Below are 18,286 nucleotides of genomic sequence, written 5' to 3' on the forward strand. Positions count from 1 at the left end.
TATTTCCCTCTTCAAACTACTATTTTTAATGGATGTCCCTTTGAACTCATCCATTTTCTTTTGCTAAATTAAAAGGAAACAAACTTTTTTCTGGCTTGTTCCTCATCAGCTAGTATTCTAACAACCCATTTTGGTCTCTGATCTGGCCCACGTCGTTCTCTAGTCTAGTTATCATTTGAAGTTGATTTGATGCATCCTATTAAGGGAGTCTCCTCCTGAATTAGAAGCATTTTTTTTTTGTTTTGGTTTCTCATCATAACCCAATAACCTGGCATGCACGATAAAGCCGGAGTTAACTGCCCGTGCTGCTTGCTGTCACATTACCTCACTAAACGAATCCACACAGTGGACGTGTTGTGTAGTTTTGTCCGGAGTTGCTGTCCACATTGTCACTGTTGTTGTGACAGAGGCCGATAAAATGAGAGCGATCCGTCCATCCTCCAGGCGTCGGGGTGGAGCTGAATACCAAAGTTATCTTCAGTTGTCAGCATCAGGAGGCACCAGTACTCATTAGCATTATTCGGCCATCTGAGCTGTGCATAAATTAAGCAGAGGAAATGGCAGTGCGAGCTCTTATGTGTTTTGCTCTGTTTCATTATTTCTGGCAAATGGTGTCTCAGTCCCTGCCCCTCCCCTCCCCCTCCATCATTTGGTTATTTCACTTTCTTTCTCCATCCTTCCTCCCTTCCCTTGCACATCGCAGCCGTCAGCGACTGGTAGTATGTTTCTTTAATGCATTTTGTATTGACATTTGCATATTTTTCAAAACAGAGCACTATGAATGCTCCCCCTCCCCCTATTCAGTTTTAATTAAACATCAAAAGAGGCAAGCGTAGGTGCCCACAGAGACTGTTGGTTTAGTCAGACAGATGATATGCAAGGAGTGTGTGTTTGTGTGTGCGTCCATGTACATGTCAGAACTTTCTTTCTTTCTTTCTTTCTTTCTTTCTTTCTTTCTTTCTTTCTTTCTTTCTTTCTTTCTTTCTTTCTTTCTTTCCTCTTTTTTTACTGGCAGTGTGGTTGTACTCAGTCTAGATTACATGGAGATTCCTGTCGATAATAGCACTACTCAGAAGACTCCAGATATTCAAAGTCCTTAAAGACACCCAGGGGATAAATGGAGTGTGTGTGTCAGTTGTCTGGCTTATGCAACTTTTGGGGACAGACTCCAGACTTGAAGTTAATTGGGGACAACTGGTGCAACTGGGGACAAAATGATGACCCTGATTGCACCAAGTAGTGCGTGCGTGTGTGTGTGTGTCTTCCAAAAAGACTTACTTGTCAGAGATCGATTAATAGCCCACGCTGATCACGCGGTAGGAACACACACACACACACACACTGTATACAGTTTGAGACACACTTCCATTGTGCTCTATTGTGCTCGTGCTCTGACAGTAACTGGCAGTGTCAAAAGATGACTGCACAATGACCGCTGTGTCACCGCCGCACACACACACTCACACACTGACTTGAGGCTTCAGACAAAGTTTCAGACATGTGAAAAGGAAGAGTTTGATATATTAAACTATCATTATTTGATAAATAATGATCTCCTTCCTCGTTTCATTGGCTGAGTGGTGCGTGGGGCGGGGTGATCGATCGCCCTGCCAGCTGTCAAACGGATGAAATTCTTCAGTTCTGACACCGTCGTAAATCTCTTTTCATGTGGGTGACAGCGCCTAATATCGCCCCCCTCCCCTGTCGGGGCTCGCCTCCACAAAGAACGGTCATGCAAAGAACCTACATGTCTCTAACGTCCTGACTGCTGTCCTCCCCAGAAAAACTGTCTGATTGATATCTAAAGCACTTCAATTTAGAGATGCAGACACCGCGTGGCGTTTAGCTGATTAACTCACGTCCAGGCACAGTCACAAATCCTCAAGATGTCCGAGGACACGTGATTCTGTGAAGGATTTGCTGGAAGTGAATCAGAGCAGGATTCTGGGAAGGAGGGTGAATATGTCTGCAGTCTTGGATTCTGAGATTGAATATAAGAGCGCTGTGACACTGGAGAGAGAAAAGATGTTTGTCATCGGCAGACAACGGTGACACAGCTGCTCGCTGTTAAAAAGACCGTCAGTTGTATTTCTCCTTTCTCTTACTCTAGACTTTATTTTCATCTTGTTTGCCACCAGGATGTTTGTGTCGGAATTTTAATCACCTACAGAATCAGATTAATAAGCAAGACATATCTGCTGTGGTTAATTTATAATTCATTGTAAATCCATACAGATGGTGCTGATGAGATGTTTCGGAGTGTGGAACACATAAACAATATTTTTAGACTGAAGCAATGAGGTTCTATTTTTCCTCTCCTTCCCTTATGATGTTAGCACAGCAGTGTTCGACCACAAGCTAAACCAGGAAGTGTGCCCGCAGTGCAGCCTATTGTAGCAGAAATGTTATTTTAACTGCTTAGCTATATTTAGAGCAAGCAGCGGAGATACATTGGCACCCTAATGTTTTCAAAGGCTGTTATTCTTTCTTGCTTGCTTTTTTGAGTCTGTTGTATCCCTTACAGCTGATTGGTCAATCTGTTTAAAAGTTGGAACAGTGACTATAATTATCCTCGCCCATATTATGTATGAATAAGATATGTTAATATTTATGTTCACCGTAAAGATAAAGGAAACATCTCTGGTCTCTGTGAAGGCTCATCAACAGAATTTGGACACTGAAAAACTGTTAAGCTGTGAAATGCTGATGAATTTGGCAGGAAAGTCACAGAAAGCGGGAAAAATCTCTACAGTGCTTTCAACAATAATGATCAAAATTGCTTAGTGGGTCCTTAACTCCTCATTGTACCTGTGTGTAACGCACTCTGCTTAATGTGCTTTGCTCGGCCCCTAGTTTACTGCCTGCAGCTTTATGAAAAGACATTAAGAGCTGCAGAGTGAGTGTTGCTGAGTTGAAAAGACACAGTTCAGTCCCTGTTTAGAGTTTAGTGTGTGTATGTGTGTAATGGACAGCAGCGTTCACAGTAAACTAGAGGTACGGAAAGCTTTACAGCGTATTTAGTTCATTAGTATTTATTTTCAGAATCATAATTTATATTTTATTATGGGTTACTACTAGAATAGGTTTACAGGCTTTAATGGTCAAAAAACACATCAGTTTTCTCTTACTGTCCAGTGCTGCAGCTCTGTGTTCCACCAGTCTCCTCTGATTGGTCAGCTCACACATGAGTCTGAGCCAGCACCTCTAACAACAACAGAGCAGCTGTGCTAAATCAATTCTTATCAGGCTAACTAGTCACTGGGAAGAAATTATGCAGATGTGTGACATGGTGATGTCACAAAGTCACGGAATTAAAGGCGGGACTACTGACAGGGCGTTTCAGGGGCAGTATTTTCTGTAGGAGAGAGGAGCTTCTGTTGGTGCAGACTTTGACCTTTTTAACTTTCAAGATCTTTTACATGCACGAGAAGATATATAACACACTGAAGGAAAGGAAAAAACAAAAAAGCATAATAGGTCTCCTTTAAAAACAATATATTCTGATGGCTTCATATCCTCTGAGAAGAAAAAACATTTTTCACAATAATTTCAAAATAAGCTTTTTGAGAAAAAAATCTATTTATTTAATAGCACAGAGCCAGACTGTGCGTAAAAGGAATACATTTATACCGTAAGTTTTAAGTAGTTTAATTAAAACTTGATATTCCTTTTTCATCTTGGCTCAAGTTTATCACTGCTTACTTCCTGCCCGGAGGGTTCTTTACGCAGCCCCTGAATGTCAAGCTATTTAGTGCATATTCAGTAGCTCTTTGAATCAATGGAAGCAGAAGTGTGAGGTGGCATACCACAGCTCCCTGGAGCCTGTTGATGTACTGGCCTCGTGTCTGGTATTAGTAGAAAAGGACATGGAGAGCCTCTAAATTGGTAGTTAGGCTGTTCATAAAATAGAAATACAAGCAGCAGTGTGGCTTTTGAAAGCGCAGAGGAGGATAATTCTGTAAAACCGCTAAAACAGACACAGTTCGAGTGGAACACATTGGATGGCAAACTACAAGTGAACAAATGTAGTAGCTCGTTTTTGTGGACAGAATTCTTTATTCACAGCTCTTTTGTCATCTCATGTGTACACAGCTAAATGCGTGTGTGTGTGTGTGAGTGGATGATTGCAAGCACAGAAAAACTCATGCGAGTGTGAGCGAGTTGCTTGAAATGTGTCGCCTGTCGCCGGCGGAGGTTAACACAAAATCACTCAGCGGCAGACACATTGTCATTGACAAAGAGCTCTGCAAAGCCGGGAAGGAAAATCAGTCACCTTAGGTGTCAAGACTCTGTGCCGAATATTTTATCATTTGCATGTTTATTTGATTAGCATCTCCGCCGGCTGCAGTGATTGGACTCACAAACAGTTGTGAAGCTTGAGTATGTAAGTCAGCCTGAGATCACCAGTGCTGTTTTTCCTAATCAAGTTAATTAGAGGAAGTGCCGTGGGAGCCAGACTGACAGCAGCTAGGGACCGCCGGTCCACTTACTGCAGCCCGTAGGCTGTCATCGTGCTGAAATTGCAGAGAAATGTGGGTCAATAGGGTGTCAGAAGTGACTCGAGGCATTGTGGGTGTTGCATGCCGCCGGGCTATCATCAACTACACAGTTCTTCCAATTTCTACATTTTTCATTTAATTTCCTGTTTCAGCTGAGCCTTTCCTCACGCTGCAGCTCCTGAGGTTCAATCAATGTTGAGCTCTCTGACTCCATCTTCACTTATGTTTTCTTTTCCCTAATTTATTCCGTGAAATCTTCAAAATAATTTTGAAACTCCTGTGGCACACACACCCCGATGATAAAATCACTGGTGTGCATTAGACAAACAGTGTTTGGAAGTCATCTCTGCTCTCAGAGATGCATGTCATACGATCAGGGATGGCAGCTTGTCTTTCTTCTCTCCCCGTGCTGTTTTTGCTTGTCTCCATTTTGAAGAGCAGCACGTTCTTAGTTGTAAATGCACAAAGAGGCTTCGATTCACCTTCTGCCTGTGATAAGTATTCAGTGGTAGACAGACACAGCCCGCGGGTATGCCTTTTGCTGTATGCTAATATAGCCTTTTCTCTGCGCCTCCCTTTCCCTCGACTAATATGATACATAAATGTTTTTAATGCGAGGAAGGCACAGGGAGTCGGATCAAAGCCCCTGCAGGTGAAGAAACACAGGAGGCGGGGCTTGATGTGGATTGGCTGCGCCCCATTGGAGTCCTGTGTTGTAATGGTGTGCGGTTGTTGGAGATTCTTCCTGCCAGTTGGCTACTGCAAGCATCACCTGGATTACACTGATTCACTGCCCTGCATAATACAGGGAATGATTTGGAATTGCACATAGACCCGAGGGGGAAAGTCCAATTAACATATGTATGAGCTGAGCAGAGATGGGAGAAAGCTTTCGCCAAAATAATCTCCCAGCATTTCACCGACATGTTATGGGGGGGTTAACAGTGCTTGCTGCAGCAACCAGCAGCTGGAGTCCTGCCGGGGCTCGCTGTGTCATCACGTTGACCTAACGAGGGGTTGTTAAGCTTAAGGAGTCGCGCTGTGGCGTGCTCGCCACTTTCCCTGTCAGATAACACCACTAAGTGGGCAGTAATGATACTTCAGGCGGACAGGTAAGCCGACATCAGGACATCAGAGGAATGTGTTCTCTCAATTTCTCAAAGTGGCCGGCCAGTGCCTCTGCCGGGGCAAGTTGACACAGCGCGGCCTAACCTGAAGTAATCCTCTCCTCCCCTGAAGCAGTGCCATGCCATTAAAATGCCACACTAATTAGAATAGAAAAGTTACACGACGGCTGGCAGGAGAGAATACAGACTGAGGTGACACCCAGAATGTAAAGTCCTCTCAACCGGCGTCATGCTACAGACAGAGAGCTGAGTGCACACGAGCAGAGCAGAATCCCTGATTAGAAAGAATTATTCATGTTTTCACAGTTTCTCCTGACTTTTCCCCCTGCTGCCACAGCACACCACTCTCTGCACCTGCTCAGCCACTAAAACAATGCTTTGGCTACTACACATATGTGTTTGGCACTGGAGCTGTTCCCATTCAACTGTCAAGTTAATTTTCACATATAAATAGCTCGGTTTGAACCCAGAAACGTTGATTTATTCTGGACGCGTCTGACAGAAACACTGATACTACGTGCGTGAAGACGATGTATTTAAGTGTCTGGGATAAGACCAGGGAGAGAAAGCGAGCTGGAACAGGCTTGTGAAAACCAACCCACAAGCCTTAGTTGTGACAGGCTGCCATTTCAAAGCTTGTGCCTGCATCCAAGAGAGAGAAAAAGAAAGACAGCCTCAGTTTTAAACTGTGTCATAAGATTTTTACACTCGGGGAGTTTTGTCTTGTTTTTTTTTTTTCCTTACACCCTCTCTAGTTAATAAATCAGGCGGAAATTTTGCCCCCCAGAGGTAGAGGATGATAAAAAATTAGTTTTGGAGGGGGGTTCTTTCATCTTTTTTTATGTGTGTGAAACAAAGAGAATGGCAGACTAAGGCGTTATCGGAGGCTGCAGTTGTGTTTTAGCAGCCTGTCCTTGGGAAGTGGGCTGGTGAACTTTTATGGAGGCCAAGGTTGTACAGTTAAGCTCGGATCACAAGCTTACAACGGTTACACACACACACACACACTCTCAGACACACGCAGGGCGTTGAAAAGAGATCACGGGGAATCAATTGTTTTTCAAGCCGTACCAAATTAAGCAGCATTGAACAGCTTACATATTTATGTGGCACCTCCAAGCTCTTTTGAAGCGGCAGCTTGGCATCGAAACACAGAAATCAATAGCTCTGTTCCACCTTCTAAATTGAGACATTCACTGAAATGGGAGAGCCGGCGTCCTTGCTGGAGATCCGGAAAGATTTGTTCAATTACAGCCACGACTTAGCAGGAAACAGTGGGAGGTAGTTTCTGCTGTTTGAATATCTATACATCCGTTTCTGTTATTATTTTAAAAAATGGCCCACAAGATTGGTATTAAAATATTCAGTTGACATTGATCCTTTTCTCACATACCCCTCCCTTCCGCCTTAATCAGACAGAAAGAAGCTAATTGCCTCCGTCTGTGTTATCAGTTGATAATTTACCCCATTAGCGCTACGAGTAGAGGCACTACCAAACACTTCTGAGCTGATAAATGAATCATGTGGCTCCAAGCAAGCCAAGTTGCCCCCTGCGATGCCATCTAATCCCATAATCGTAACAATAATGACGGAGCCATGGGTGGTGTCATTACAAGGGGCAGTTTCCATGACAGCGCCCCCAACCCATCGAAACAAAAACAAAAACAAAAGGTAGACCAGGAAGGAAGAAGTTTTGCTCGGCTTTGGGTGTGAAATGCACCTCTTTCAATTTTCACCAGCGCTTCTCATCAAAAATTATTTGATGCTTCCGTCTGCGTTTCCGTCTAATCTGCAGACACACCACATTTAGCTGATTGATCCATCCCTCATGCGTGAAGCTTTCCAAATGAAAATCACTAAAGAGCCATGCTATCGGTTCTTGCTTACTCTTACCAGAGAGCATAACATCCTACCTTAAGGCTTGCATCAAGACACTGCTTACAATACTTTCATTGAGTCATAAAGCCATAAAGAATTGATTGAGTCAGGATGGTGGGCTGTGATCAAAGATTTGTGTCATACCGTTTTTCAGGTTTCCTCTCCCTCCTCCTGATCATGTCAGGATGTATCAGCCCAGCCTACACCCATCTGACACTAGCGAGAATCATAGGTGCAAAATCCAGTCCTTGTTTTAATGAAGTCATGCTGGAGAGACTGAAGCAGACACCTCTCTGTGATGTTCACATTTCATATCTGCCTCTGCCCAGGAGCTTGCCTTTTTTGAATTATTAAGCAGAGGGCTCTTTCTTCTCTTCGCCTGTGTCTTTTTTTTCCCCTCTCTTTTTCCAGTCTCTACACTTTCTCTCTCGCGCGCTCTTGCTCTTCCCTTTTCTCACTCCTCTATGTCAGTTCAACCAGCTTTGGCTGAAGCGGTGGCTCTCAGTGAGATGCAAATGGCAGCCTTTGAAGGGGGCACATTGGGAACGTCAATTAATCCAGGCGTTTACTCGCCTGAAAGAAAAAAGGCTATGCAACCATTGTTCGCAGGCTGTTTCATCTCTATTGTGCCACAGGGCCATGTTTTTATCCGCTGTCCCCATGCCACTGGATTCAGCGGACTCTTCAAAGATTCAGGATGCATCAGGATAGGCACAAAGGCGAGGAAATGACATAGGAAGCTGAGGAAGCTGAGTGTCACAGGAATAGGGCTGTATTGCATATTCCATCGTGTCCCTTTTCGTCCCCAGACCTTTTCTAACACAAAACCTGCAGTTCCCCATGTAGCTCTGCTCTAACCTACCTCCCTGTCACCTGTGCCCTTTCAAGCCCCAGACCTTTCTCCAACCTCTACTTTGTATTCTTCCCACCCCATCTACCCTGTTCAGTATCCCCCATCTAACTTTGCTCTCTGTTTCTTGGGTGTTCGCCCTTCAGATCTCAGCATACCGAGCCCCTGCTTGGATAAGGTGTGCGATCATGGGGCAGTGTGCGTGGTCAAGAACAACGAGCCGGTGTGCGAGTGCCCCGAGGCCTGCCCACAAATGTCCGACCCAGTGTGCGGCTCTGACGGCCACAGCTACGGCAGTCCCTGCGAGATGCGAGCGATGGGTTGTGCCCTGCAGAGAACCATTCACATCCAGCACAAAGGACCCTGTGGTGAGTAACTGCACAATGAAACACCACATTGCTACCAAACAATCCAAAAAATACTGTAAGTAATGCTGGCACCTCGTTTAGAGATGTTCTGATACCACATTTTCCTGACAGCTGTGTACTAACCCTGTATTGATGTTATAAAATACATACAAAGAATTAATTCCATAGAACATTATTTTACTGTGTAGTTTGAGAATCAGTCATGACTGAAAAACAACACAAATATCAGCGAATGTAACTTTGTTGAGATGTGCTTGAAGCTACACGTCGATGCTGTGTATGTCTATGGATATTGACTACTTGTACAGTAAAAACTCTGCAGCGGCCATCCGGGATACAAACACATACTTATTCCAAATGTCCAGTAGATCCATTTAAGTACAATATTCAGTCTAAACACAGTTCAACTTCACTATTTGAAAGCAAAACACCATTTAATCACAATATGGAGTTAACTTAAGGTGGCTTCCACCTTCTGAACTAGTGATTGACACTTCATTTGACCAGTTAGGAGCTGATATGCCCGCCCTGTGGCCTGCAACAGCCAACAAGGGGTTTCATAGACACGAGACCCACTCCTTGTTCCATCACCTCTCTCCTGATCCACTGACACGCCAGCCTCATTATGATTGGATGAGTGACGCATCATGTTGCCAGTGAGATTTCATATCTGTGAATATATCATTTAAATGGGTTTTTGAAGCCCTAAGCTTGGAAATTAAAGGAAAGTTTTATGCAGTTTTCTCTTTGTATAGGCTGTCTTTCCACTTGTTTATGACTATTTTGTATGCACAAAGTTAGTGTAAACAAAGAAATAAAGAACTATAATGAGTTTTTGCCCCTTTACTCTCAAATAAGGGCATTTTTTTCCCAGGGGCCTGGATATTTAATTAGAAAAACATGTGTTAAGTGTCTATTTTCAGTGCTACTGTTATTAAATTAGAACTTGGAGCATGTTACTCTATGTGATGTGGAGCCATTGTGTTTTCCAGCTAATGAAGGCTGTTACAGGTCATCTGCAAGCTTATTTTTGCATTAAAAGATTCAGGCGAGATATATAAAAAGATAATTCAGTGTGTTCCTGAATTATAGATCAATGAGAGAAGCACTTACAGAGATTCTGACTGTAACCTCTTAAAAGAGCCCAACACCATGCCTGTATTCCAAATGGTTCAGCTACAGCTTTGAATTTACTTTGGGCTTGACTGGGATAGGCATTTAAGGATAATTTTACATCAATTTCCAGGAATGGTAACAGTTTAAGTTGCACACAGGTGTATGGGACGCTGCCAGAAATGATCAGGGTCCTGTTTGGGTTTAATATGTCACATGATATAAGATCGGTGCATGGACTCATGTACTTGCGGCTACCAGATCCAGCATTTTAGGAGGTATCAGTGGCATTTCTGATACTGGTATCCGTATCAGAACAGCCCTATCTTCATTTATGAATTGCCGGTGACCACCATGTAATACATTTATACATTATGCAGTCACATTGCAGTAATGAAATCACTATGAAATAGTGTGAATCATAGTTCACAGGTAGGGAGAAAACTCTCCCTGTGGAATATAATTAAGCTGAAATTAATTAACAGTGCTACAGCACCCAGAGGCAATATTATAATCCACAAACATTAACAATTAACACATACGGAGTAGTATTCATGCTGACCCCCCGGGCTTCCCTTTTTAAATTCGACAAAATCGAAACAATACGTAACACATCTTCAGGTCTCTTCAGTAATTACCTGATCCCTGGTCCACTGTTCTTCGTCTCTTTCTGCCTGCTCTCCTTCAGCACTTCTACACCGACACCAATTTGCCTGTTTTGACCTTTAAGTGAAGATGCACTTTACTCCAGAAGAAGGCAAATGTGGCACCATACTTGTCTCTAATTGGCTACATGAGTCACTTGGCTTTGTCTTGCGGTGTCAGAGTATGGGCCAGTCATTAGTACACCAAAAACAGCAGAGCTGGAAGTGGTAAAAATATCTTCAGATCCGCTATGCAGGCACACAGCCATATGGACAGATTTGTACAGCTTGGTAAACCCACTTAGCGAATACTCTTGATGGCTTAATGCCATCATGGAAGGCCAATTTTCTCATGGACTCTAATTGGTGATTGAGTATTCTTCCTTGTCTACAATCAAGCCCTTTGCTTTCATACACACTGGGCAAAAAGTACAGTGCTTATTAGCTGCTTGGCCCGACTCTCTGTATAGCCTCATTTTTACTACAATAGATTTTTTTCCTGCATATTTTGAAGACCATAACAGTTAAAATGAGTTGGCCTCTGCGGTGCCGTATTTGTGGATGAGCTGAGCAGTTAGCTAAATGATCAATACAGCTGAATTAGTCCCACTTTGCTTGTATACAATTTTACTCTACTCTCTAATACGTGCAAACCATTTTTAAGGCGGAGCTTTTTGGTTCGAGCTAGTGTAATTGTTTTGTAAGATGAGTAGTGGTATGAGTTTCTTTCTGTGCTGAGTAAATGACAGGGTTAGTCGTTGGACAGGTCCTACTCTGCCTGCGCGTGTATTGCATCTGTCATCTTCCTCTACCAGCCTCCTCTAAATTGAAATCCAGCACATGAGGATGTATGCCAACAGGAAATGGAGCGAGAGCAGTGTTTGGTCGGTGGGCAGGCGGGCTGACTCAATTTTACGCGCCTCACCGCAGGTAGACGGCAGGTCTGTCGGCCCGCGTTCCCCCGGCGATAATGAATAGTCTTTATTTTAAAAAGCGAGAGGCAGAGCGAGCTGGCGGAGTGGAGGGCCCTGTCTGTAATCCAGCACTATGGATGGTTCTTGGCTCCCAGAGGAACAGGCCTGCGTCAGCGCTATGGTGCCATAAAAATGCTGAGGCATTGGCTTGCCAGGCGCGAGCCAGCCGAGGAATGATGGCGATGATAATGTGGGTTATTTCTGGGCTGTTTGCACAGCTTTACTGGGCTTTATTCAGCACCATAACAACTGCCTGACTTAAGCTATTATCTCACCTAATTATCACAGGCTATTCCCACCACTAATATACTGTACATGTTTATGGGGCAGAAAGGAAGAGAGCGAGGGGAGAACATATGCTGCCTTCAGGTGCTGTTGGAAGTGTCATAATTAAAAGTTATAGAAAGTGGTGAATAAAGAGAGAATTTTCAGTGATACCCAGGTTGTTAAATGTCTTGCAGAATAGCATAAGGAATGATGAATTTTACTGGCATTATAGGTCTTGATCTATCGCTTTTAGTTATTTAAATCAAAACATTAACTAAATGCCACATTTCCATCTATTTATTCAGCAATGTTCAGTAGGGCTTTATATGTTTTTGGTAACACTTTATTTAAGGGAACACTAATTAACCATTAACTAGTGGCTTATTAGCTTACATTTTAGTAGCATATTGGCTCTTTATTAGACATTATAAAATGTATTAACGCCTCATTCTGAATGACCATATTCCACAACTAATGGGCCATTAAAGGAACATTATCAACAGTCTGTGAAGAAACAACAGTGTGGACATTACCAAAGACTTCTATGCACTGTAATTCAGAGCTATCTACTAAAGTTTGACACTGCTGCTTCCTGCTCTGCGTGCTGGTGTCCAGCCGTGTTCATTGGGAGGCCAGCTGACTGAGCCCCGCTGACCAAAACTACTCCCTCCCCCAACATTACAGGTTGCGGTGTAGGCAGACTCCCGTCAGCTTATAGCTCCAACGCTAACTGAGGTACTTGCTCATGGTAGCTTGTTGCTACTGATCAGCAGTAAGATGCCACCCATAGTTTTGGAGCTATCTTCGAATTCTGGTAATTTCTCAAAAATTAAACCTTTAACTAAGAGTTTTCCCTCAGTAACCTCCTAATTACTGCTTATTGCTAGAAACTAAGGAAGCTATTGTACTAATAAAATATGTTTTCCATTCTAAAGTGAGGTATTATTCATAACTTATTCACTAGTCGTTTGACATGTATTAACTACTGTTCTACTACTGTATTAGTTATATATTAAATATATTCTGGGTTAGAAAACTTAATTTGGAGTTATTTGGACACTATAAACACTTGTAGTTTTGTGTTTTGTTACATAAGAATAAACCATATTCACTAAGTGTCAATAAGGGAAAACAACTACTCTCGTGGCTCTACCAACTAATAAGGCCCATACTGAGGAAAGCATATTAGGATTGTAATTCATGTACAGCAACTTCCTTACTTAAAGTCAGTACTGAGGGAAAACGTTTTGTAAATGGTATTAGTTGTTGAATACTGTCCTTAATAAGTACTTTATAATCACTAATAAAGAGCCAAATGCATGCTAATGAGCACCCAATTAATGGTTAAAATGTGGTCTTTAAAATAAAGTGTTTTTTATATGTTTGATTTAAAAATTGCCCTAAAAAAACACGTATTTTTGTTTACTGACTCTGTTTTGTTATTTCCATCCAAATGCACCGTAATGCGTAAGCTGTCAGATTTATGGCTTCTAGCCTCAAAAGCAGGAGCTTAAGGGATGCAGGTGAGGGCAGAGCAAGTTTAAGAGGTGAGAGAGGTGCCACAATGTTGAAAATAACTGTGCATGTGTGCTTAACTGTGTGTGTTCGCGTGTGTGGCTTACTACAGCGTCTCATAGGCCCAGCCATAATTTCATTTCCTTCCCCGCGGGCTGGAAAAATGGCGGTTATCTATATGGCTCAGGTGCAACCTGATAGCAATATGAGTGACATTTGTTATTATTCTGAGATTTTTTCCTCCTACTGCGTTTGAGTGGCGGGCGACCTTGTAAGGTGGGCTGAGTGAAGTGTGCTCAGTTAATAGACCCCCCAGCTGGATATCAGTAGCCTTGGAAAAAGGGTCATTCAAACCGCTTTATCCAAACAGATGAGAGCATGGGCACCAGAATCATTTGAGAAAAGGAAATAACAAACCCCCCTTTCTTTTCTCCCACAGGTGTTTGAAATGATATACACAGTTGAGTAAGAAATATAGGTCACACCAGCGGCACGAGATTGGTCAGAGAGAGACAGTAAAAAGAGGGCAAATGAAAAAGGGATGGGGAGGTAATAAATGCAGGTAGAGGAGGAGATGGAGCTAAATAAGATGAGGAGGAGCAGAGAAAGTGGGGGGGGCAGAGTTAATAGTGTACCGGCCAGGCAGCCATCAACATGGGAGTTGTTATCACCCAGGCATGTTCACAAGCCTTCAAAAACACAAACCAGCCCACTTTTTTCTGCTTAATCCTGAGGTAATACCCCGCCCTGAACCCCTCAGCTGCAATTCAGTTTTTTTCCCCTGTGAGGATATCAACAAACCGCCGTAAAGCTGGAGGGTCTTTGGTTTTTTTCCTCCTCAATGACTCAATCCTTCATGCTTTCAAGGCCACTTTTTATACAAACCTGCCCCTATTTCTCATTCTCGCCTCCAAAAGCACAAACACTGCCGCCAAACACAACAAGAGAGGCGGTCACAGTGCAAGAATCAGCATCAGTAGCGCCCAACTTTGGGTCCAGGGGATTTGAAGGGGACCTTGACTAAATTCTAGCAAGTTGTCGGCAAGGGGATAAAGTTTGGCTTGATAGTTAGAACAGTGACATGGCAGAAAATACAGAAACACTTGTGGAGGTTGATTTCCTATAAGGAGAGTCCACAGTAATGTACAGCATCTTTGTGTTATCCCGTCATATACATTAACCTCGTATCGCCTTGTTGTTGTTGTTTCCAGAACATCATAATTAATGTGGTTCCAGGACTGTAATTGCAACCAATCACGTTTTTGTTATGTCATAGCTTTGCAACTTGGAAAAATGAATGTGAAAATATGCACATGTGAGAAATTAAGCTTCTTAAATGTAGTCAGCGGTTCAAAGGGTATATTGTAATGGAAACCATGATCTTTTACTAATCCACACCAAATTGTTTTGTTGCCTAAACCTACCCAAATAAGACAGAGAACTGAAATTTAAAAAGATCAAAATAACAAGTCAACTGAGTCTGAAAATGAATTAAAATGTTGTAGGAACAACACCAACGTGGTGATATCAGATAAACCTCAAGCAGTGACCTACAGCATTTGGCTAATGGCTAAAGAAAGCTCCACATGTGACACAATCATATCTGGCTCTCTGCTTGCATTTTAAACCCTTTTTAAATGAGATATATGTAAATTCAATGTCATAAATACTTTATTTATACATGTCATAAATAATCTTAATCTTCAATTTTTAGACTGTGAAGAAATCAGGATTACCCAGGTACCAAAATGGCTTGGCCAAACAACAGCCTAAATTAAGCGGGCCATGTTAGCAGGGTCATGCCAGGATTGGGATGAATGGCACAAAAATATCATCCCAAGCGTTCCAACGCTGGCTCAAAGCTTGCCAGAGTGTCGCTAAGTGTAGCTGATTCTCCATGCGCCTCAGACATATCCAAATCTGGCAGCCATTTACGGACCAGAGGCACATCAAGTTTGGCGCCGACTTTGAGCCGCAATCAGCCGGAATCATGTGGTTACCTGGGTTGTCTATGATGTAATCTTTTTACAATTTTTAGTTTACTCTTCAGGCTATATTTCAGGATACAGTCGGCATTAGATTTTAGTAGACCTGGCATGAGAAGGCCTTAACTTTGATCTCGGACACACTGTGTTATACTGTATATTTTCCTAGGCTGGAGAGGTTCTTGCTTTGGTGGACATGAAAGGTATTTGAATGAGATGAAAGATCCCAGTTTCTAATGTGAGCACACTAGCTCTCACTTTTTAACAGCATGAGTATGTTTCATAATGCATAGGCTGCCTGACATCTAACCTTAAAGTCTGAACTTTTTAGTTGAGAAGTTATCTGCCTTCAGAAAGAGAAATAGACTGTTTTCACTGAAACTCAAAATAAGTAATGACAGACTTGGAGAGTGACTGACATTACCAGTAATGGCGACAATTCTCCCTTGTCTCCTGGCTTTGAAGCTCCTCTCCTTTTCTGTCTGCTCGCGATGCATGTTGTCTGGAGGATCAGGCAGCGTGGAGAGCCAGGTGCGAGGGGCAGGGGCTGATAAAGAAGCGAGGCTGCTATCAGGACACAGTGCCTGATAAAGGACAACACTCACCACAGCCACTTCCTGATTTATAGCTGCCGCGACCAGAGAGGAGCCGCGACCGTAGCAGCCCCCATTTCACCGACACTTATATTTCATGTTTATTTATTTTTGACACAAAAAACCATAGATATCATAAAGCGTCTTCTGCTAGTCTCTTTTTCAGCTAGTATATCAAAAAATAGCAACATCTGAACACTGACAATAGATATTTTTTTTAATCTAAGTCATAAATATATGTGTTCGCCAACATTACACTTATTTGTGATTGTGTCAACACGTCATTCCGAAACCAGTGGCATTAACATGCAGCTGTAACAGCCTCCTCTCTTCTGGGAGGCTTTCCACAAGATGCTGGAGCCTGGTTGCAGGGATTTGCTCCCATCCAGCAAACAAGAGCATTAGTGAGGTCTGCCACTGATGCTGAGGCCTGGCTCACATTCGGCATTCACATTAATCCCAAAAGTGTTGGATGGCTCAGTGTGGGCTAGAATGCTTCTTCCACACCAAACTTGGCAAACCATTTTTTAGAGACCTGGCTTTCTGCACGGAGGCATTGTCATGTCGGAAGAGAAACAGTTGCCACAAAGTTGGAAGGACATTATTGTCTAAAATATTATTGGGTGCTGTTGTATTAAGAGTTCCCTTAATTGGAGCTAAAGCTGCGGACAGCTCAGAACTAGAACATTTCCAACCAGGAAAAGTGCAACACTCACTCAACGTGGAATGCAGCATAAGGGGACTTGAAACCAGTCTCAAGACCACTTCTTGAAGGTCTCGTCTCGGCATCGTCCGTATTTTTACTTGGTCTCATCTCGGTCTCAGGATTTTCATTTGTTTTTTTGGGAATGTGGATCTTTCAGATACATTTTAGGAGTACCATGGTTTGTAGGTTCCACATTTTATTGTAAATGTGTCTTGACTGTTGTACTTGTCATGCTTTGGACTTGGTCTTGACTTGGTCCCAACCCCTCAAAGTCTTGGTCTGTTCTCGGTCTCGATACATGTATACTCTGGTCTTGGCCATGTCTTGGTCTCGGTTCCAGTCGTCTTGAATACAATACTGAGTATAGTGAATAACAGCCCAAGACCAAAATTACACCTCGGCTTGGGTGAGACATTAGTCCTGCACAGTCTGCACATGTATTTTTTTTACATTTGACTTCAAAGAAATGTGTCATTCTACTAATACGTCATATATTGCTCCTACAGGCAATATACTGTATGTTAAATCCAGTGCACAGCCCAGGCTGTTAATCAAAGATGGAGAGGATGCCAGCACTAGATAGAGTAATAAACAGATTAATAATGTGGAGGGTTCCAGCCTCGCCTCTCTCAATTAGTGCTAAATCAGCAGCGGTTATTAGCCTGCCCCTAATTGAATGTGATAGCGAGCTGTGCTAATGCAATCCTCCAGGTGTAATTGGTGTCAGAGAGAGAGGTACATCTACTGCTAGCTCTTCTCGCGTTTGCCTTCTCATGCATTTCCTGCCCCCATGTGACATCAGTCTGTGCCGTGAACATGTCTGATCCTGCCTTGACGTCTCTTCGGGGAAAAATTTTTCCTCCAGAAGCGGGCAATTCCTCGAGAGATGATCCCAGTGAATCCTCCAACTAATAAGGAGCCCCGAAAGCTCTCTAAGCCTTTTGGATATCTCAATGCCGTCTTTTGGAGATGAAATATAGATATCATCTGCCTGCTTCAGTCTCAAAGTGAGCTGGAAAATAGCATATTTATAAGCAGAAATGAACAACCTTACAAAGTGATCAAGACAGGAAAGTGTGACTTTTCTCACTCAATTCTTTCACTTTTCCAGTACTTACTGCTCAGAAGCATCCCCAAAAGATGTGAGAAGAACTGCTGGCACCGTGCTTTCTTCCTTGATAAATAGTATCTGGCTTTCACCAGATAGAGCACTTGGAATTCAGTCCAGAGAGTTCAATTCTTGTCTCATCAGACCAGAGAATCTTTCCTTCATCCTTTCGGAGTCATTTAAGTGTTGTTTGGCAAACTGCTGCCAGGCTGTTATGTGGCTTTTTCTCAGGAGTATCTTCAGCTCTGACCACTCTCCCATAAAGTCCCGGTGATGCGGTGCTGCAGAGATGGTTGTCCTTTTGGCAGCATGTTCTTATTTTTTTTGCAGAGAACTTCCAAAGCTCTTTGAGTTCAGTTATTTAGTTTCAGGTCCACAAAGAGTGGTTTTGGGTGGTTCCAAATTTCTTCAAAGATGGAGCGCGCTATGCTCCTGGGAACTTCTCTTTTTTTTTATCCTCCTCCTCAGATCTGTGCCTCAGTAGAATTCTATCTGTGGAGAGCTTTTTGGATTTCATGGCTTGGTTTTTAGCTCTCACATGCATGTGAACCTTGACACCTTTTAATAGACAGGTGTGAGCCTCTTCAAAGTATTTCAAATCGATTGAATCGACCTCAGGTGGACTGCAGTAAAGTTTTTTTTGGGTACGGAAAGTTTGC

The 18,286-nt window shown here is 42.9% G+C and overlaps 1 protein-coding gene across 1 annotated transcript in view; it reads left to right on the forward strand.

Moving 5' to 3' along the window:
- Positions 1-18,286, forward strand: part of LOC141000258 (agrin-like) — a 173,448-nt gene that overhangs the window by 85,692 nt on the left and 69,470 nt on the right. Inside the window, exon 7 of the mRNA XM_073470933.1 lies at positions 8,501-8,722. Within this exon, the coding sequence (XP_073327034.1) occupies positions 8,501-8,722 (222 nt within the window). The remainder of the gene's footprint in view (positions 1-8,500; positions 8,723-18,286) is intronic.

The sequence above is a fragment of the Pagrus major genome, chromosome 7, assembly GCF_040436345.1.
Source record: "Pagrus major chromosome 7, Pma_NU_1.0".
NCBI lineage: Eukaryota > Metazoa > Chordata > Actinopteri > Spariformes > Sparidae > Pagrus > Pagrus major.